Source organism: Polistes canadensis, unplaced genomic scaffold (assembly GCF_001313835.1).
Source record: "Polistes canadensis isolate GaletaPanama2010 unplaced genomic scaffold, ASM131383v1 scaffold_41, whole genome shotgun sequence".
NCBI lineage: Eukaryota > Metazoa > Arthropoda > Insecta > Hymenoptera > Vespidae > Polistes > Polistes canadensis.
In genome coordinates this window covers 606020-629893 of record NW_014569588.1, presented here as the reverse complement: position 1 = coordinate 629893, position 23874 = coordinate 606020, and the positions used below count along the sequence as shown (strand labels likewise).

Below are 23874 nucleotides of genomic sequence, written 5' to 3'. Positions count from 1 at the left end.
CCCTATAATTTCTCGTGTATATCGATTCCTTCCTAGCCAACTTAGCGCTAAACTATACCTCTGAAATATCTAGCTATACATATTTCGATACATAGATTATTAAGTGTAGCTTGTTAGGAAGCGTCGATGTGTGTGGTTCTATCTCCTAGAAAAATGTTCAGTGATCAAATTTATTGATTTATTATTCGCCATTTAATAATGGTTCAAGGTGTGGCTGCATTTGGCCTTTCCTCTTCAAATCTTTGTGATTATCGAAATATACAATTTTCCTTTTTCTAAAGCAAACAACTGTTTTATCTGTACTTTACAAAATGATTACAAAATCACTATACTGTTTGTATTATTTAAAAGTATTATTTAAAAAATTTACATATGTTTCTTATAATACTCTTATAATTTTGTAATATGTTAATACATCGGGTTAATGAGATAAAGATTGGAGAAGCTTCGTCAGATCCAAAATGAATGAGACTACTGCGAATGGCATTTATCGAGGCGCGATTATTCGTCGTTTCCATTCGCGTTAAGCCACAAACAGGCTGTAACCCACGACGGCAAAGTTTACGTTTATATGCGGTCATACACGACGTTATCCTTGCAAGGGACCGGCCACACGTCACCGAATCGTGATCCTCTCGAGACCAAAGACGATGTCGCATTCCCCCATCAAACTTAGGAGCCTCTTCCCTCTTTCTCTCTCTTTCTCTCTTTTACTCTCTTTCGTTTTCTACCTCTTCGACTTCGTGAGTTCGATCGCTTCCTGCACGCAAGCCGCCGATTGTAAAGTATCAAACGTTCTTCCACTCTCTTTCTCTATCTTCTTCTCTTCTTGTATCTTTTTTTTTTTGAACATTTCGAGCATTAAAGGCGAAGACGAAGACGAAGACGAAGACGAAGACAAGAAAGAAGAAGAAGAAAGAGACAGTGAAGGTAATAACGAATGCGAATCAGATAGCAAGCCCAAGCTTCTGCGTTATGACGAGTGCCATGAATCCCGTGCGAACATCTACGGCGCTCCGACGTAAGAAGAAACTAAACGCCATGGACACGACCGTGAATCTTCTCCCCGGTCTCTTTTAGATTCAACGGCCAGATATATGTGTGTCTGTGTTTATTTCTTATGTTATGTCGAGCGTTACGTTCTTCGTTCCATCTTCTCTTCCTTTATCTTATTTTCTCTTCTATACTTTCTGCCGATCGTTTACTTTATAGCCTCTTGGGAAAAGTTATTTTCTGTTTTCTTTCGGATTTTCTTTTTTCATGTTAATACGATCTGAAAAAGTAAAGAAGTCAGATAAATACAAATCTTTGAAAAATATAAGATAATTTTTTAATTCAATATTTCATGCGAACTGCTTTTAGATTTTTTAAATAAGCATTCAAATGTTTGCATTTCTTTCCGACTTTTCTTTCATAAATAATAACGGTGAATAAATCGAGTTTAAGATATATGTACTCGTATATATAGAAAAAAAAAAAAAAGAAAGAGGCATATATTGGTTCTCCCTCATTCATTGTTTTCCTCTTTGAGTAAAGCCGACATCCCAATTACGCGCAGCAGTACCCACCTATCTATCTGGCAACCTACGCGCATACGTACGAAAACCGGGCGTGGGACCGTTTCCAAGGCGGCACCCAATGCTCGCACCCAACGCTCGCGCAAAGAGCGACTTCGCAGCAGGCCGGTTGCATCACGGCGGGTCTCTAAAAGCACCGTAGCGCCGCTTAAACCGATGGAAAACACTTGTTAGCGCTCGCCGAGCGAATAAAGTGCTGCCTGTCCGAACTAAATGTAGATACACCTTTTATACGCGTTATCGCCAGCATCTGCAACCGCGAACGAGCTCTCTTTTCTTCTTCTCCCCTTCCACCATCGTCTCCCATTCTCTCTCTCTCTCTCTCTCTCTCTCTCTCTCTCTCTCTCTCTCTCTCTCTCTTTTTCTCTCCCTTCATCCTCTCTCTTTTACTCTTTCTGTATTTTGCCGGCTGCTGGTATGTACTCAGTGGTCAGTGCTTCGTACCTTACTGAAGGAACGTACTTACATACAAGCGGATTCCTCAAACACAGCCAATAGCAACCATATTCTTACTTTACATTTAACTTGTGGTTTTTCCCATATATGTGTGTTATTTATTTAAAAGAAATATATATTGTTTGTTAATAATCATGTGATATTCATGTTGATTACAAGTTACAACCAAGTTGAGCTACAAAGAAAAGAGATAAACGTCTAGGCGAAAAGGTACTAATTGATACCACGAGCGTTAATTATGCCACGAAGCGAGACAATGTCGTTCGTCGTACAGTCAGTCGCGTGCTCGTGGTCCGCTAATAACAGGTAGTCGACGCTTTGCTCAAGCAGAAGCGCTACAGGTGTCCGCAAAAGTATTACGTCGATTGCACGATGTCCCAACTCGCACCCAGCGCGTCGAGTCATCGATTAAAGAATCAAAGGTCACGACGGACGTAATCGATGCCACGGCTAGTGGCAGAATTTCCCTTCCGTTGTTCGGTCTAACGTTATACTTCTATATAAAGATGGAAATAGATATGTAATATATGTACATCTGTTTCTTCATTCATTTTCAATCCAAATCAAAAATGACGATTATCAGTCAATTTACATTCCAATGATTTTTCGTAGAATAAGAAGGCGGAAAGAAATCGGTTGACAACAAAGTTTCTTTCGTCTCCGCGATAATAAATGCGAGCCATTATATCTGCTCGTACCATTCTCGCCAAACCGCAAAACGTTTTCTCTCTCTCTCTCTTTATCTCTTTGTTTCTTTTTTCTTTCCTCTGAGATTTATAAACGATAGAGTAAAGCAGAATGTAATGAACTTTCTTTCTCGCAAGTTGATAAAAGAAGAGAAGAGAAGAAAAAGTACGTTTAATGATAGACGTCAAGAGATTTTGTTTACACGATGAATAGTAGTATTTCCCTTTTTCTCTGTCCCGTTTCGTGATGTATACATATATGTATTTCGTATTTTCCTCCTCCTCCTCCACACATTCATACTCAACCGCAGACGACAACGAGCAGAGTTCGTTGGAAAAAATCGAACGACAAACGCAATTTCTCTTCCATCTTCTTCTTATTTCGTTTCATCTTCTCGCAGAAATCTCGAAGCGGCGCCATTTTAAATCGCGACACCGGCCGTGCCAGGAAGGAAAAAAGAAGGACGGATGAAATAATCGTCGAGAGACGAGAGATCCTTGGATGAGATATACGCGAATCCGTAAGAAAGTCGAAGACGTTCGACTCGAATCGTCGATCGGACAGACCGGAAGAGGGGTCCCTAGCATTTTCTTCCTTTTGCTAACTCTCTTTCTCTTTCTTTCTCTGTTTTTTCTTTGATTTTTGCATCTTCTTCTTCTTCTTCTTCTTCTTCTTCTCGTTCGTCGCGCCGAGGCTTATAGAAAATTCTATTATTCTATTCTTATCATCAGCAGTGACGCGTGCTGCCTCGTATCGACAGCAGGATACATAATGCAACGTGAGTTTCCGAGCTTGCGCGTTCGTGCACCGGATGCACTCATACCGAGCTTGCATACTGAGCGGGGCGGCTCTTTAAGGTCTTTCTAGAAAACGTGCTGGCTCGCGAACGCGGTTGAACGTCCTGGCCCTTCCCTTTGACCAACCACCCTCTGGGGCCCTTTCTTTTGAATAAAAACGAACAAATTATTCAAGTGTCCGCTAATGATTATTATTTTCTTTTTTGAACGAATATTATTTATCGAAATAATATGAAGAAAGACATAAACAAAATAAATCATATATTACTGTCGAATTGTCACAAAAAAGAGAAAACAAAAAAGGAATATGCATACTCATAAACGAAGGTAGACAACAATGCTAATTTGATAGATAAAACGATTATTTGTTTAATCGAGAACTAAATCTCGAGACGAAAGAAAAAAGTAGTAGACACCTTTTGAACGGTTTCGCTTGAAACGTAGGGATCGAATAGCTTTTACGTTTACGAGAGGACGTACTATACGGGTCCGCTGTCGCGTCTCTAATCTCCGGGCCCAGGGACAAATCCCGATTGAAAGTACGCACGAACGTTTCTCCAAAGCTCACCGAGATCGCCGAAAGCCATTGTCACTGTAGGACCTTTCTATTTGCGCGCGAAAAAGAAAGAATGAGGGGTGGATTGGTGGGAGGTGGGAGGAGGGAGGAGGCAAAAGTTCGACATGTGCACGCGCCAAATTCGAATTCTCTCGTGGCAACTGGTCACACCACAGGGTATTGTTTTAATTAACGCGCCCACTGTTCTCTCTTGTTCCATTCAGCAAACTAATTCGACGTACGTGTGAGCGCGGCAGTGCACAATACCGTTTCTCTTCAGTCTTCTATCGTGCTTGCATCTGTCGTCGTCATCGCCTACGTCGTCATTGTCGTTTAACGCCGTTCGTAATTTTAACGTTTCCATCTATCTACAAATCGGCGCATTAATTTCGCCATTAAACGTATCAAAGATGACGATGATTATCGACGAGAACAACTCGGTTCGCAGTAAACGCTTCGTTTCGCTTCGTAGTCGTTCGGCAAAGCACAATAATCGACGGCATATCGGGTCAAGACAATACAAGCTATTTGCATATGGCCATGTATGCTTTAATCGACAACAGACCACTGATGCGATCGACTAACTTTTCTGTTAGCCACTCGTAAATCGTTCGAAATTCATATATTTGTGTCACTGAGTATTGTTAATATCAATATTTTTCTAGTTTTAGCAAAAATTATAAAGAATATAATCGACTCGAGTTTTACACAAAACAAGATAAAAGTCCCAGACGTATGCAAAGTCAAAGGATATTCGTCGGATTTTTATATTATGTTTTAAACGCAGACACCCGTAAGCGATTAAACTTTTCCTTTGTTCCGTCCGACACAATTTGCGACATACTCTGGAAAGAGGATTACTCAATTTTCCTATGACTCATTAGAGACTATTACTGCGTATTTAAATGCAACTCATAATGTACCGTCATAACTTGCTACTTTGGAGATAAGGATGCAATTGCGCGATTTATAAGTCACGTGGCTGTCCAAGGTGATCTTTGTTCCGTTCGACTTATTTTCCTTTGTTCGTTGTTTATGACGTATTGCTTTACAAACTTGTCTATCATTATTTATCTTCTAACTTATCGTATTTAGTTAAGACCCTCGATCTTGAACTTCAAAAATAACGATTAGTTTCTCGTTAAACTCTTTGAATATATATACTCTTTCTTTCGGTTCTCTGATAAACTTAAAATTCCACTGATATATCCTAAAGCCGTAAAAGAACCATCAACAAATTCGCATCGGGTATAGAGGGTCGAATTCAAAAGAAATTCGTTTCGCCGTTTCCACCTTCGTGCACATAATTACTACTGGTCTCTTTCATCCTTTACGATAATTTTATCTCCAAAAAGCAGCACGCGTTTTTCCATCGAACTCGTACGATCGATTGCGAGAAGTCAAACCTATCCTATTTCATTAACGTCAATGCAGTCGTATTGCTTCTTAACTTTCTATACATATTTTTTCCTCCTTTCTATTTATTATTGAATTATAATATGAATTAGAATTTGTCCTCTTCTCTCTTCGAAATCTCGATATAAAATGAAAAAATGTTCTAAAAAAAAAGGATAGTGAAAAAGACCTATTGACTTTTCTCGGTCTTGAAATTTTTTTGTATAAAGCGAAACAAGGACTCTCTTCTGGTAAGAAATCGAACTGAGAATTTCGCGAACTCCTTTTATCCTTCCACGCATCCAGTTGGAATCACCCTACTCGGCTCGTTCGCATAAACGGGAAACGGGTTTTGGTCAGAAAGAGCTTTGCTTCGTAGCAAAGGGACGGGAAGGACATTGTCGTCGCGGCAAAGAAAAAAGAACAAAAATTGACGCTCCTCTTTCGTCGTCCTCGTTCCCTTACGTCCTCCCTCTTTTCATCTTCTTCTCCATCTTCTTTCTCTTCGCTCCCGTCGTCTTTTTCTTTTGGTTACGATAGAAAAAAGGGGACAAGGCTGAGGTTAGGTAAATGCAAATGAACACCATTGGCGTAAGATCATTTTTGGAAATGGTATATTCTACCTTTAAAAATATTCAAAAATATCTTTTCTCTTTTCTTTCATCAATAATAATTGGAAACTACGATACATTATCGATAAATTATTTATTAGTAAGATACTTATCGGGCACACATATATCTGCGTGCATGTTTAGAAAGAGGAAAACGATTTTGTAAAATTTCAATGAGAGCCTCTGTATATGGTGATCGTTGACTTTTTCATCCCCCTCCGATCCCTTCGAGTCCTGAACCAGGTTCGTATTCTCTCTTTCCTACTTCCCTCCCTGCTCGATCACCTCTGAAATTCGCCCTTGTGTATTTCATTGTTGTGAACGCATGCAAATTGCGATCCAGTTCCCCGTACCGAGTATCAATTCTAACAGGATTAATTCGAGTGCAGTCATTGTTTTTTCCGCGTACCAAAAAGTCCAGCCTATATACATAGGTATACGTGTCTGTATCGCGGTTCTGGCCTGCCTCGAACAATGTTCTCTCTATCGCACGCGTCGGCATCCCTCGCGTACAACTCAGTTCGTAAATTGGGCTGAAAGGGTGGCGAAGGGATGCTCGTCGAGAGGTACGTTGTCGATTTTTTTTCTCTCTCTCTTTTTTTTTTTATTTTTTTTTTTTCCTTTTTTTCTCTTCTCTTTTATCGTCACTCCTCATTTTTTTCTTTTTTTTTTTACACTTCATCCCACCGATAAAATTCGAGAAAATCGTAACCTACATATCTATGACGAGATTTGTGGCGAGGATGAGAAACGCGCTATAATAGAAATCATTTTTCTTTTTATTTCTTTTCTATATCTATGAAAGAAACTCTTTTACGGCGCGATGATCGTGCGTAAAATGCAATTTTATGTAAATTAACATTGAATAGAACCGTGACATTGAGAAACGAAACGATTTCCGAATAAACCGGTTTCTAATTTTGTTTAGAGAACGACTATGTAGTATTTATACGGAATGTTCGAAAATAAAATGAACAATCTTATTGTTAAATGACAATGTCATAGTTGTAGGATTTTTGTAATTTTTAATTAACCCTTAATAGTTTATTTATTAAGTGTTTATTAATTTTTCTTCGAAAGTATAGAAAAGATGAAATGTCTATAATTAACTTACAATCGTTTTATTGCCTAGCTTCTAAATTACTAACTAACTTCTTTACGTATCTTCTTAGCTTAACTTCTTAACGTAACTTCGTGTATTGACCTTTTAGCATCACATGTCTTCTTAACTTCTTCTTAACTTATCGTATTTTTTTTTCGTTACCTATATTTAGATATTATTTCCCCCTGCCGCCTATCGTCTCTTTTCTTCGGGCGTACTTCACCTTAAACTACCCTTTCGATAGAAATCTCCACTTCGCATCATCGCGGGTAGCAACGGATTTCATGATTGGTATGCTTAAGATCACGTACGTCACGAGTACGCACATACGTATACACACACTCTTTCGTGTCTTCATACCACACTAATAGGAAACGACATTCCTTATATTTTTACCTAACAGAAAAACATTTTCGCTTATTCTAGAAATAGATCTTTAAGCTTATAAGAAAACGTCTTTGCTTATCTTAGAAATACTGAAAAAAAAAAAACAAAAAAAACTGTAGCGTACATATTCGACAATGGTCATTCTTGAATATTTCTATTTCAACCGTTTCTCGTCTTTTCACTTATTTACACTTTTACTTATAAATTTTCTCCAATCCCACATAATATAACTTTATTTCTTTATTACAACTTTTTTTTAACACTCTGTGTAAATACATGGATATATAATTTTTATTTATTTTTCTTTTCAGGCGGATAATATTGGTGCGATCAGTGCTGTCTTACGAAAGTACTTACAGGAGAAGGGCACACCATATATTCTAGATATCGATCTTGATTTCTTCAGCACTAAGAACCCATTCAAGGACATCTACCCACTGGTTAAAAATCTCTATGAAAAACTGGGAGATATCTACTATTTTGAAAAAGCCGACACAAATGATCCCTTGGTGAGTCATTAAAAGAATCATCATCGTTACTTTTAACTTACAAATGAGCTTTGTATATACAACGTATACATTATACTTGCTTTAGCAATCGCTTGACTCGTAACGATTTTTCACGTAATGCTCGCCCAATCGAATGATACATTATTATTTATATTTTTTACGTCTCATAAAACTCATACTATATTTTGCTAATTATACTTACTCGTATTTCATGTAAAAGACACTTTATATTACAGCTAGACATATATATGCATATACGTACGAATATTTAAATGCTTTTTCTTTACACCTCTATCGTGCGACGACTCCATTCTTCCTACTTTATATGCAACAAGCTTAATGTATGCGACTTGCTATTTAATCATTATTGAAGCTTCCTGTGTTGTTTGTTAAATACAAAGTCTAAATAGAATTTATCTTACTATTAAATGTTGTAATAAGTTTATTACGATGTGTGGCTATATTTAATATAATGATAATAATCTTAATTAATAAGAAATAATTAAATCTAGAAGGAATTCTATTTTAGGCCCGTAATTGTTTAATAATTTAAAACTGTTGGAGAATAAGAGATAGCTAAAAGCGTTAAACTTTCACGGGGTAAAGAGAAAGAGAAAGAGAAAGAGAAAGAGAAAGAGAAACAGAAACAGAAAGAGAAACAGAAAGAGAAAGGGAGAGAGAGAGAGAGAGAGAGAGGAAGGGAGAAAGAGAGAATGAGAAGGATGAGGGGGAGGATGAGGGGGAGGAAGAGGGAAGAGAGAGAACCAGCAACGAGCGGAAGATTTGCGAATAATTACGTGGCCCGACAATGGTCGAGGTCTCGTGGCAGGCCGGATACACAATGTGGCCTGCCACCAGTCGGATAATAGACAGAGAAGGACGACTCTATAGGGTTTTAGGATTCGTCGGACATAATGGCACGGGACCATTGTCTACGTAACTGCAGACTGCCAACATCCGCTTTGGGGGTCGACTATGTCAGCTCATCTGCATCCCACCCTCCAACCCCTTCATTCGCGTTCGCTTTTTCGAAAGTGATCGAAAGCTTCGCTCGAATTGACGATTGAATTATTAGTTAAGTAATGCCTATACAATTTGCATGAATTCGCATTGGTAAGAGCGTTACGTGTCCACTGCGATTCATTATACGCCACGAAATACGTATGTTCCGTGATTCGATGAAATTTTATAATCGAGATACTTCCACTAGTACTTGTACTTGCATAATGAAGAAGAAAAATAACGCTTGTTTTTTTTATTTTTTCTTCACGTATCAACTGGAAAAATAAATTTTTTCAGTTCTTCGTCGTTATATGTAAATGAATCATAAATTGATCAAATTTGATGGAATTTCTTTTTATCAGAAATATTAATCGTTCTTAAATCTGCTGGTGTCTACGGTTGATTAATTACAAATAAGAATCAATCTTAACATCGATTTTTTGGTATTTCGTACAATGTAAAATAGAAGGAATCAATATCGGTGCTAAAAAAAAATTGTCACACGAAATCATGTCTACGATTTAATATATGCAATCCCGACGACGTGCTATCTGTCTTACCCTATAAGTTCAACGGTCCATTGTAATTGGAAATAATCTTCGGGTCAGCTTATAATCCAACCACGGTCGGAGTCATTTCTGAATTATTTAAATTACGTAAGTTGCTTTCTTCGATGTTACGATCTGACTCATACGTATTCGATTTTCGAGCTACTGAATTTCGCGAAGATTTTTTTTAAAAAGTTTAACAGTAGATAAGTATAAAAAAAAGAATCTCCTGAATATTTAATGAAGAAAATGAACATGAAGATTATTAACTAACTAAGTTCATAGAGAAGGTATAAAATTGTAATGGTTTTCTTGGGATTCGTTAATAGATACAACTCGATTCTATTTCTACGCTGCATCAGCCACGATTCTTTTCTCAGGATCTAGCTCACGATGTCCCACTGTGATCCCTGTTGAAGGAGAAACAGCACGAGCGGGGGGTCCATCCAGTATGCAAAACGGTCCCCGTTTTCCGGCCTGCCTGAATATTGATGTGTACCCGGCTATGCAGATGAGCGTGAGAATGCACCTCGTGCCGGATGGTGTGGCGAATAGGCGAACCGGAAGTAACCAAATGTCCTCTACCTTTCTAGCAACGTTTCTCCTTCTCTTTTTCTGTTTACCCGTTTCTCTCTCTCTCTCTCTCTCTCTCTCTTTCTCTCTTCCTTTATTTCTCTTTCTAATCACGTTTTCCTTTTCCTGGCCGCATGATCCGAATCTCGACCACAGGATTTCCTCATCGACAAAGGGCTGGTCCACCAAGGCCATCCGAATTTCTCCTTGAGGTAGGTCACTGCCTTCTAATTGCCTTCTCTCACGAAACTTTCAAGCCTCTTGAACTTGCCTCTTCCTCGCTCACGGTCGTACCACATTCTCGAGCAATTAAACCTCGCAGAAAATTAGGTCGATAAACGGAAGGAGTTCGCCTTACTCTTCTTTTTCTCTACAATTTTTATTTTAAATAATAACTAATCGTCGAAATTATTGTTTTACCGAAGGCAGTTAAAATCACTCCTCAATCTCCTTAATAATTTCACGTTTTGACTCTTGGCAATGCGGATAGGTCTAAAATTTATTTCCTTTTTCAAGTTCTTCAACGTCCATCTATTATATTTTGGTAATCTTCACTGAACAACGAACTTTATTGCTGGGTTTATCTAGAATGTCCTTAAGAATCCTAGTATTTATTCGATAATTCTACATAGACTTTCTACGGTTACAAACACGCTGAAAAGGATTTTAAGAATTTTTCAAAAATCCTGATAAGATCAAAGACGAACTTAATCAACGAGTCGAAAGCACGTAAATCTTTGGTAAACCGGATAAGAACCAACATCGCCATCTGTTGTGACTGATAAGAACGAAAATCCGTTTGCAGTTTCCGGATAAGCCGCAGGCTGTTGGGGCGACGTGACGAGCATCGTGTCGGTGTCGGTGTCGGCGTCGGCTTCGGCGTCGGCGCCGACGCTGGCCGACGCCGGCCGACGCCATGCGTCCAAGATGGCCGCGGATCGTTAAACGGTCACGCGCAAGCCCCCGAAGGGGTGACCAAGTGGGAGCGGGCGGGGTCGATTTTAGGAGCGCGTGCTGTTACTCCTTAATCAGATAGAACCCTCTTTAGGACTATGAGATCGACCTTGACTTATAAGGAAAAAAGAAAAGAGAACAAGAAAAGGATGAAACAGAAATCGAAGTTTCGAGGCTAAATAAATATCGAAGTAGTTTGACCAAAGTTTTTTCATTACGACTATTTCGATCTCGATCGCTCCAACTTTTAACGACATTTTTATTTAACGAGGTTGTAACGAACCAACGAAAAACTAGAAAAAATAGTGAACAACCATTTCTCGTTTTCACTACTATTACGTGCTAGCGTACACGTGGCTATTACTTTTTCAACTGACTGTCGGTATTGTTTTATGTAATCTCCATCGTGAAAATCGTTCGCACACGCTATGACTTTTTTGATAGGAGTTGAATTTTTCAATTCTTTTTTTGAGTTCCGTACGAATCGTGATATTTTCTAAATGTATATTTCTATATATAATATATGTATACATATACATTTTTTCTACTATTGTAACAAATAGGCTGAACCAAATGTAATAAATTTTTACACACAGTTTATCTACAGTAACAAAAAGTGGCTTTTAAAAGTTTGATAAAATTTTCCGAGTAAAACTCATTTAATCGTGGGCTTTTCAATATTAAAATAAAGTTCAAGTGACAATCTTGTCTAACATATAAAAGTTAAACGATGTAACGATTATGTAAATTAAGAAAATAAACGTAATGGTAATGTGTAACAATCGTTTCTGTGACAAATGATAGAACTAAAGTCGGGAAAAAATCATCCTACATGAGAACTGGAAAAAAAACGAACTTAGTTTGAATGGCGTAAACAATCAAGCAGGGTTGTGTCTTATTTTTTCTCGTCCTATTGGGAAAGTTGTCGAAAAAGGTGGTTGACCTGCTCGAGAAGCAGTAATTTCCGAACAGAAGGGTAAGCATTTATCGAGAGAGCGAATGAGAAAGAGAGAGAAACGATCGTCATACGGCATCGTGACGTGTTCGCGCTTTTTCGCGCAAAACCGAAACGAAATGTCAACGGGAACGTCACGCTCAATTTTTTTGTCCCATTTCCTCGCACGCGCCACTCGCGCGCACGCTCGCTCGCAAATTTTCGAGCAATCGTCGAGGGATTTACACATGTCAAGTTAAGTTAACGTTACACCGCATTACGTGTTTTGCGAACAATGCAACGGGTTTCCCTCCTGTTAGGACTACTCCCTTCTTCGCGAGTTCGGTAAAACCGCGAATTCGGGAAATAATAGAAATAATAAAATGAAAGGAAAAGAGACATTGAAAGAGAAAAAAATAAAATTAAAGAAATAAAATATTACTTCTTTATCAAATACGGACAGTACCCCATGAATGTACTTTCTTTTACGTAATTATTTATAAGCGATTTGGTGATAAATTTAAACTTTTTTCCAACATTAAATTTAAAATGCTACTACCAACTCATGTCGTATCAGTGAAGTAACATTTAAACAGCAGTTAAGTTGTTATTACGGATTAAAGTTATGTACATGTACGGTAAGTAATGACTATGTTAAAGATTTCGAAGTTGTGGCGTTCTTCAATCGTCGATCGACAAGAGCAAATTTATAGTCGCAACTTAGCCCGGCTACTGAGACTTGTAAGGTCAAAATACTCTTCCGTGTCTGTTATATCTATATAACTACATGTATTAAGTTAATATTTATTCGAAAGCCATAAACCATTGAAAGCTTTTTTCAAATTGCGATTAATAATACGACGAATATGACATAGAAATTTAATGATTTTATGGAAAATCGAAAAAGAAAAAATGAGTGGCAGAAACATCTCGCAAATGACGTATCGTTAAGTGATCGATAATGACTTACAAGCAACGTCATGGATAGGAATAGAAGATCATTCTGTTTGTCGATCGAAAGACCGATGACTACTCGATAAAAGATTCTTGATTGCGGGATAAATCTCTGGAATCTCAGTTGCTGCGACGCCATAATGGGAATTCTTCGTTGATTACGGATAGTTAAGTTTAAGAATCGGTCATTATCAATAGCAGGTGTTGCACAGACTAGTATAAAGTTTCAAAATGAATGAGATTATCGTACGTTGAGCGTTTGCGGTAGATAATTGCTTATTGTACAAAAAACGTATGCGTTAACTTCGAACGCGAAAAAAAGTTTACATATATGATCGAACTTGAACTATAGAAGCCTAGGTGATACCTACCATATCTCTCTTCATCTATATAGACAATATTTTTAATTCATGAAATCAATAATAGCATATACGAGATACCAAAGCCCGATTATTAACGCGAGAATAGTTACTAATGGCAAATTATTTGAGAACAATTATTTAAATTGACTATCTTTAAAGATTGCTTTGCACAAAATCGTGACGTACGTACGAGGAAACGAACAAGTTAGGAGGATTTCCGATGTCAATGACATCAAGCCGACCGTATGTCGTTCATTTTCAGGCGGGTTGATTTCGATGAACGGGTACTCAGCTTTCGTCCATCCCACGCCTCCTCCCCTCGTCATTAAGTTACGTATACTCGTTGCCTAATTGCTGCTCTCGCGAAAATACCGTCAATTTTCAAGAGCACATGGTTCCGCGACATGCTCCTCGATGCATAAGCGCATGACCTCCCTACAGGTGGCATTATGTAGAGAAAGAGAAAGAGAAAGAGACAGCCGGGAGAGAGTTAGGACATTGAACTCGTTACACCTTCCGAACGAAAACACGGTACGCGCGCGTCACCGGATTTTCCGCATTGGTAAATGCGGTCAATGACCGGTCCTCGTATATACACATTCACTCCCACACACACACACACACACACACACATACACACACACACACACACACACACATATATACTCATCGAACGAAACTTCGTATCGCTAGCGGTTAGAAAATGTCCGCCTCTCGATACCGTTCGCCATATAGTTTCGATAGTTGACGCGAACCAATGCTCGATTTATCTTTCTTTTCTGTTTCATTCCCCTTTTCTTTTCTCTTTGGCAACTACTATTCGTCGGCGTCAAACACTCAGAGAATCTAAAGATGTTTATTTTGTTTGATTAAATCGAATTCCCCGGTTTTACATTTCTTTTTGTATAATTTTTTGTATTTTTTATCAGCAGAAGAAGGCAACCCTTATAGAAAGATTTCATTGGAATATGTGTTTGGAAATAACATGTTGTATCTAAATTTAAATGATAACTTTTTATCTTGAATAACATGTTTCTGATCATTGATCATAGGTATTGATCCATGATAGATATTCAATTCGCGATTAATCTAGTTTAGAATTAATGCATGGGAGTAATATAACCAAAAAGACGGGTTTGATAGCATGCTTGTCGATCCAGTATGCATATTCGTGCAGGTGTTGTATCGTAATCGTCCAATATAATTTTTAATTTTAATCGACTGTAAAAAAAATGGAGAGTCACCTAGACCCATGCTCAGAAGAGAATCATGCACATTAGTTGTTTTAGCTAACCAGTCCTTGGAACGATTCCTCCATTATAAATATTAACAGAGATATAGGATAAACAAGATTTTTATCTTTAACTCGTTCGTATATTAAAAAGCGTGTTATTGAGTTTTAATTAATGACCATAAGCAAGGCAACTCAAAAATAAAGGGAGAACTTATTTTATTGCCAAAAGCAAAAAGAAGTATTAGTGATAACGAAAATGATCGTTATTAAGTATACTGTAATCTTAAAATAGAATAATAAATTAGTAGATCGCTGAAGATAATTATAATGATTAAATATAATCGATTTATCTACGATATTATTATAATCCAGAAAATTTGAATATACAAATGAGATATAATGATACAATTCGTAACAATACGCTCTTCAACGTATGTCATTCCATACGTTACGTATAATATTCTCAATTAATAATGAACATTTAATTATCTAGAGAGTTATATGTAGACGAATATAATTAGAATTTCGTGTATCAACAAGTCATAAATAAAAGTATTGTTTCTATTTCTTTCTTCGTTGGATTCAATAGTATCAAAGGAATGATATCATTTTTTAACTAATTTTACTCTATAAGTCTAGTCCTTTCGGATTCGAATTTCAATTGGGTATGCTTTATTATTTTTATTTCTGCTCTTTTCACTATTTGGCCATCGTACTGTTGGGAGGATAACATTTACCGTCGGTCTAATTTATTCCACTCGTAAATTAGGAAACGTCGAAGAAGAATTATCGATAGTAAGATAAATGGTGGTAGAGAGATTTATTTTTTTTTTTCTAAATAAACCAACACGAAAAAGGTGGAATTGTAAGTGAGAAAAGATATAAGGGATTTCATTACTTCGAAAATCGAAGGTAAAGTAAATTATTCCGAGAAATACGCAATATCTAATAGATTTTTGTCGCACGATTTTTCTCAACATATAGAAAGGATGTCCTTTCTCATTCCCGAAAGAGTTTCAAGGATTCACGAATGGACGGACGCGTTAAACCGCAGGAAGGAACGGTTTCTCGCGGTAAACCGGAAATTCAACTTGCCGCAACTTGTATCGACTTATCCTGTTTCTTCATAATTCTCGAATTCTTCTTCCACTCCTTTTTGCTACTACTTTTTTTCTTCTTTTCTTTCTGATAATAAAGTATCAGACTAACTAACGTATCGTATCCTTGGACTGTACCATTCGCTATTTACTAAAAATTGTTAAATGAATACACAGATATGTTTCCACCTATACAATTTATTTCGTTTCTATCATCTTTTGCTACAATAAAATTCATTTTTCCCAATTAGTAACGTTAACAAAATGCATAGAAATTTTTTTATTACTTATAAAAAAAAAAAAAGAAAGATTTAAATTTACTGTATTTTGTTATCAACAAAAAGAAAAAACAAAATAACAAAGATATAAACTTAAGTATATTTTCATAATTTTTCAAGGATCATAAAAAAGAATTTTAATAAATAGTCGAAGACTTGGCATTGATATCGGAGAGAGTACTGAAACGATAGAGACATCTATCTTCGAAGGAAATCTCGCATACCATCCGTTCCACACGCAAGGATTTCAAAGAAGAGAGAAAGAGAAAGAGAAGTCCGGTAATCGCGAAACATTTTCCTACCTTCGTATCGTACTTAAAACGTCTTAATCCCGAGGCGAAACGAGCGAGATAAGAGAATCCAATGGGATCTCTAGTGGATCGATCGTATATATAAGTACGTTGAAAGACGAGAACGAAAAGGAGCTCGTCCTCGCAAGAGTAAAAGGGATTTATGGAGCGTGTCAGAGGATCGAAAATCCCAACACCGTGTCTGTTCGTGCAGGTCCTTCTTATCGTTCCTTTCGATGTTTCCTTCTTCTTCTTCTTCTTCTTCTTCTTCTTCTCCTTCTTCTTTTTTGAGCTCCTTTTTCCTTTTTTTTGATTCCTTTAAAACGGCGCTTAAGTGGTGGTAACGTCGAAAGAGGAACGTAGAGATCGGTATACGCGCATGTTTAAAGCTATGAACGAAGGCAAGAACGATATCAGGGGTGGGATTTATGGAGCATGACAGAGATTTACAACGCCTCTCGCGTCCGGAGGCTTCACGGATCGCTGAATCGTGGGGACGCGCTGCCTGTTCCGCTTGCTTTCGATCCTTTCGATCCTTTCGATCTTCGAGAGCCTTCTCGAAGCACGGCTACCTGCACCTGCATCGGCCGATCGCGTAATCGCGGGTGGCTGCTTACCTTGAGAGGGTCAGACCAAGAGAGAGTGAGAGCAAAAGAAAGAGAAACAGAGAGATTGACGATGAGAGGTCTCTACACCAACGAATTGCACGATTTGTTTTTGAAAAATCTTACAAGTCCGAGACGAAAACGTCCTTGTTCCCAAACAAATTAATGGACTCTGGTTTCTATCATTTCAACGAAGAATCGTTTTCGAGGTTGGAGTTTTAGTATTCAAATCACAGCGGGAAGTAGTCGGCTGTAGAATGTCAATGGCGATCGGTTTATCGAATATCGGACTGTGAGAATTGAGAAAGTTGGCCCAGTTAACGAATAAATCCCAATTAAAGGAATTTGAGAAAATATTCGATATAGAATATTCTCGTAAGAAGGATTTAACGATAAATAGGATGTCGAAAGTAAATGATAAATGTCACTTCATTGATTACGATCGGACATAAAAAAGGTAAGAACGTGTTAGTACAAGTTGGCGACTTTCCAAAAGACTTTCATTGTCATTGCGTGATAGATCGTTCATTGGACAATAAGTTTTCTTCGGCGGCTACGTAAGAATGTCGTTTATACGCGATAAAACTTTAATGCTTTATATTATCGATACGATACTTCTACGCAGAGAGAAATACGCTGGAAGACCACTGATTCATGATTTACGATTGATCTATCTTCTTCACAAGTATCTATGCGCGTAATCGACAAGTCGAACGAGATAAACATTTTTACTTTATCCTAAGTTCCTATTATTTTATTCTTATACTGATTTTGTAATTTTATATACATGTATATGTGAGATAGGATGAAGAAATTATCATAAAATGAATAATACTATATTTTTACGATAACAATAAAAAAAACTAAACCTGATTTATTCTCGAGAAAATAGAATTAAATGAGAAGAAAATAAGATGTGAATAAAAATTCGAAAAACCGCGAATAACATCTCTGTACGCGTTTACATTTTTTTCCGATCTAGAAGAGTACTATAAAGATGGCTAATAATACTGTTGTTGGATAACAGATTTTTACACTTACTTTTTTAACAATAATTATAATACTAATAACATATGTAAAAACTAAATTTGCAAAAACTAAATTGCACTCACACATTCAAATATACTCATTTACTAAATCTTTCACTTTTTACAATTACTTTCTAATTTACTAATCTTACTCTTACTGTATTTATTAACCAGCTTATCTTATACTTATTCTTACTAAAATTTATCTCAATATTATGTTTTTTTCGCGGTGTTAAATTATAGATAGTATTGAGAAGATCTTTCCTTTTTCTTTCTCTTTTTCCCTCTCTCTCTTTTCCTTCTCATTCTTTCAGTTTTTACATGCTCCAACTCGTTGCCCTAACAGCTTCTTCTTTACTATGGTGAGCGCACGAGCGAAACTGGCATGAAACGTGCTCGGACCACCATGAAATAGAAGCGACTTCGTGCAGTTTTCAGAATGAATCGTAAAAGTCAAGTTATTTTGGCATAAGAAAGGCAAAAATCTGACTATTTTTCTTTTTAAATTATTGTTGGATATTTCGTATGCCCGGTTGCCTTGAACGATCGTTTACTCGAAATCGACGAATCTACATCCCACATATTCGTGGGCTCGATCTTATGGTTCGTATGTTTATACGATATATACTTATGTTTCAGATATCTACAAGGAAATATAAAAGTTTCATATTTTGAACTGAAATCATCAATAACGCGTTTAAGAAAATAGATTGTTGTACTATACAGAGTTCAACCGAATGACATATACAAGCGGGCACAGAATGATTTATTATAAACAAATAAGAAAAAAATAAATCTCATGAAATGTTTGCGACCGAGGTTTCGTTTTGGAGAAAATAAAGTTTACAAAATTGTTCCATTTAAATTCATCTTTCATCAATTCAAGTCTCGGACGAAAAAATTGTATTCTATTTCTTTCTTCTTTTTTGTTTCCATAAGAAATCATCTTGATCTTGCGGTCGCATGTACGTGTTATTCGACCAGACCCTGTATGTAGAATAAATGATAAAGGGCGAAGAACTTTTGGAATCGTAAGAATAACCGAACTCGAAGCCTGCGGTATATTGAACTTTGGTCTCGAGTACGATGAACGTACGGTTTTCCAAGGGTACACTTTACATTCCACGTGTGCCACGCGCGTACCGCAATTTCTGCTCACCGTATGTACCGAAACTCGTGCCACATGTCTAGTACAGTTCAATGACCAAACTTGTGGCCGTGTGTACCGCTGTTATACAGTACCTGGACGTAAAGCACAATGCAACGTAATATTCAATTTGCGCCAGGTGTACATCTTCTGTCCACGTAAGGTATTCTTTAAAAGACAGAAAAAAAGAAAAAGAAGAACTTTGCAACGATCGATTCGCGTAACGTAGAAAAAAAAAAATAAAATACATAAGGCGTGATCTATAAGAATTTAGAAAAGAACAGATAGGAGAAAAGAAATGGCGTAAGGGTGAACGAAGAGAAATAGATAGAAAGCCACGTCCATTTAGGATAACGTTAGACATGCTCAAGGGAGGATAAATTTTTTTCCTTCACCCAATCGGCACGTTACGAGACAAACATGGCGTACAAACATAATTTATGCACCCCTTCTTCGTTCGGCCGCGTGATTTTCGTTCAAACCCCATACGAAAACTCGTTCTGGAAAAGCGGCCAGATGCTGCACGCTAAAGCATCAAAGAATAACCTACAAATTTTGGACCTTTTAAATGGCAAGATTTTTAATATCATTGTCATGATGTCTTGTCACGTGTCCAAAACAACTTATGATTATAAAAAGATTGATTCTTTGATTGATATTCTTGAAACTTTATATATATACTTTCAAACCTTCTATTGGAAACGCGCTTAAAGCTTTTTTTGGAAGCACGTAGGAAACCTTAAACTTGGAAATTTAAACTCTTTCATAATCTATAGCTAAGCATATTAATATTTTCCCACTTAAGAAATCATTTTAATGATTTTATTTTAAGAATTTTCAAGAGTTCAAAATTACAAAACAGATCTAACGTTCATTATCGCATAACTAATTTTTGTTTATTTTAAAATTGACAAGATAAATGACTTTTAGTTGTTGAAATTCTTGATATTTCTTAAATCCAAACGATCTAATATAAAATTAAGCACGAAAGGTTCTAGGTTCAAAAGGCAATGCTACTTAGATAAACCCTATCTTACTAACTTCCTAAAAGAGATAAAGACTATAACGTACGTATGATAAACAGACTTTGTCCATTTGAAAAATGTTACTCGCGACCGATTTGGAAATAAAAAAAATAATATGAAATATTAAAAAGAAAAAAAAGATGACACTTTGAAATAAAACGTTTTACCTTAGTTTCTAATTAATTCTTTATTTTCTCGCTGATATAAAACTCGTTCGAATACATATGTTATAATAAGTTAAATATTCTATGAATAGATCTCGTTGATAAAAAATATTATACGAAAAGTAAAGGAGGAGTAATAAAAAAGAAAAGGAAATGATCGAACCGGTCCCTTATCCTTCTCTGAGATAAACTAAGGCTGAACGAGAATCGACTAGTTATCTGAAGAATGGAATGAAAGATCGATCGACTTCTACGGAAAACACGTATGTTATGTACACGAGGAAAATACTAACTCAAGAAAAAGAGTGATAAAGAGAAAGAGAGAGAAATAGAGTGTCCGTGTAAAAATTCAACCAGTCCTTTGATCCATATATTTTCAGTTCTTTTTATGTTTAACCCATTTGCATCCAAGCAAGGAATATTCCGCAAACCTCGACTGTCTGCTATCACCGAACGCGAAATATTCCGCATAAGAAACATTAGTTTTTTTACCTGTGAACATTTGAGCGGTGATACGGGTCAGTCGTCAGTTGAACGTCGCTGATGTTTGAACAAGGAAACTTAAGTAGTGTTGTGATGCAAATGGGTTAAGCGATACTTTGTAACTTATCGCAACTGGTTATTTTTGTTGAGTGATTCGTTTGAATTACATTTAGTACCAGATGAAGCAATATAACTGATTTTTTCAATTACGAATAACTATTATAAATCTTTTCACTTAATCGATCATATGATAAATTATACAGAAGATAAATTTTACAAAGTATTATGATTTATACGTAAAACAAAAATACGTTTGGAACGTTAACAAAATTCAATGTTTACGATTAAAATATACAGATTTGAAAGTTTTATTTTCCCACCGCTTGTCAAGTGCAATACATATCTAATCAGTGTTTTCGAAAGTAAGTTCTTTGACGTTATACTCGTCTTATCTCTTTTTTTCTGTCATCGTTCTTGGAGGGTCTTTCCTTCGTTCAGAAATGGACCCAGCTCCCGGGTAGTGTCACCCCCCTTGTTCTCGAAGGCAGTTGGCTCTCTATTTAATCTCGAGGTGACAAATGGCTGTGGCACCGATTCGGTGACTCAAACATAATCCTGTCACCACATGCAAACATTGATCGGGACCAATATCGGTCGGTCCTTTCTGTTGTTAACTATACACTGAGAGAGAGAAAGAGAAAGAGAAAAAAAGAAAAAAACCCACTTTACCCCGCCCTCTGACCCGACAACGAAGATTTATTATGAGAATGAAAGGAGGAATGAATCTCGATACTCGTGTCGAAACTAATCGATGAAATTTCCTCGTGGTAACGAAGTTATGTCAACATATTCAACTTATAACGAGCGTCTGATCTTTTATCACGAAATTATTTTGAATATCTCGAAAGTGATGAAAATGAAGAAGAATAGTTATCTCGTAGCACGTAACTACTTGAATAATGTCGTTTCACGAGAGAAAGAGATAGAGGATATGATTAATTAATTTAATATGATTATTTCTTTCTCTCTCTCTCTCTCTCTCTCTCTCTCTCTCTCTCTCTCTTTCTCTCTCTATCTCTCTCTCCCCCTCTCTCTATACTCTCGGTATCGGGTCAAACCAAATTTGCAACAAGAATAGACCGCTGATTCAAAGGGATGGTCGCGGTAGGAGCTAATAATGCAGACGGAGTGTCATCGTATAAAATAGTCGTTTCCTGGCTGCCATTTTGCGGTCGATGCAATTACGTGCAAAATCTAACCGTTCTCCACACCGTCGTCGTCATCGTCGCGAGCTCGTAGGAGCTCTCATCGGCAACAGAGGAAAAGAGGAGAATAGTAAGGAGAAGGAAGAGTAGAGCAAAGAAAGAAGAAAGAGAGAGAAGGAATTGAAGTCGCGATGAAAATATTTTTTTTCCAGTGGTAATTAAACGAACGAGCACGCGCGCTCTTGCTCGTGTTCGTGTTCGTGTTCGTGTTCGTGTTCGTGTTCGTGTTCGTGTTCGCGTTCGTGTTCGCTCTTTTTCTCTCTCTGGTAATATTTCCCTCTCTTGGCGCGATTCTAGAGTAAAAAAATGTAGCCTCTGGATAGCGACTATCTTATCTTCGGACGACAATTGCTCCGACGGAAAGTACGCTTTAGTCGTTACATCGTTCACAAATAAATCCATCCAAGTTGTACGTAAATTCAAAACGACTTCAATTATTAAGCTCACAGGTTGTTGTTACTTCGACGATCGAATATTTTCGATATGATATTTGTTTCGATCTTTATCGATTTTTCAAAAAAATATCTATCTTACTCTGATTCCTTTTTCTATCGAGAAATCTATATGAACAAAAAATGTAAGTATCCACTCGTGTGTACTCGTACGGTTTGCGATAAGAGTGCAGAACATACGTTATAGATAAAATGAAAAGTGGATTTTCAATAGTTTCTGGAATCAAAATGATGATGGTTCGAATCTATCAATTACTTAATTTCGTTACTTACCAAAACTTTGAAGAATTGACGTATCCACGATGAGAAGAGGATGACTCAAAAATTGTTGATAAATTTGATTCTTCTCTTAAAAGATATTCTCTCTCATTCTAAATTTCTTTCATCGTGTTTGTTTTCTTACGTAGCATTTCGTGGACTTTACTTTTGCATTTTGTCATACCCTTTCGAAAGAGAAATTTGAACGAAGAGAGAAAGAAAACACAAGCTATAATAGCTCATCGTCTTTCCATCTATCTATCTCTCTTTCTCTCTCTCTCCCTCTCTCCTTTCTTTCTTCTTATCGCACATAATCGTGCGTTTAACAAGACGAAAAAATCGCGATTCTGAAGATCTTTCGGCAAGTCCAAAAGCACGGTATGAAGTTCCTACTTTCTGAACACTACGTAGGAACTCTATACCTCGCTGCTGGATCTTTACCATATTCTTTGGGCCCTGGTATTCTCGATATTTCTTCTCTCTTCTGTATTCCTTCATCCGTTAGTTCCGTCCGCTTAATTATGATACGTCCCAAGCTTTACCCCCACTTCGATATCTTCAGGATGATGAGATAATTCTGGAATAGTAACATTCACGAGCCATCTTTGAATACAACTTCTTTTTATTAGATCGAAAAGATCGATTCTAATTTGGTAATGCAATTTTAGTATAGAATCGAGAAAACCGCGTTAAGCAGCAGTAGTCATTTAATAAAACCTACTCGTTCGAAGGCTCGCGAAGAACTGAAGTGTAGTCTCTCCGTGGCCATCGGGGTAGAAGCATGCACGGCAAAGCACACACAGCCCTGTGATTTCCCCTACTTCTTTCCAAGTCTGGTCGCGACAGTGACGCCTCTGCCGGTGAAGAATGACACGATGACGACTACAACGATGTTGCACAGGAGGCCCAAGAATAAGAATAAGTGGAAGAACAAGAAGAGGAAGAAGAATTGAAGAAAAAGTTGAGAGAAAGAACGATGAGAGGAAAGATAGGACGACGTGATCCAGACGCTATTACAGACTCTTCTTTTCTTTGCTTTCCTCTTCATCTTCATCTTCTTCATCTTCTTCTTCTTCTTCTTCTTCTTCTTCTTCTTCTTCTTCTTCTTCTTCTTCTTCTTCTTCTTCTTCTTCTTCTTCTTCTT

At 37.1% G+C, this 23874-nt stretch overlaps 1 protein-coding gene across 1 annotated transcript in view; it reads left to right on the top strand.

Annotated features, from left to right (window-relative positions):
- LOC106784821 (UPF0489 protein C5orf22 homolog) overlaps positions 1-23874 on the top strand; it is a 435726-nt gene that overhangs the window by 290233 nt on the left and 121619 nt on the right. Inside the window, exon 5 of the mRNA XM_014744760.1 lies at positions 7880-8077. Coding sequence (XP_014600246.1) covers positions 7880-8077 — 198 coding nt within the window. The remainder of the gene's footprint in view (positions 1-7879; positions 8078-23874) is intronic.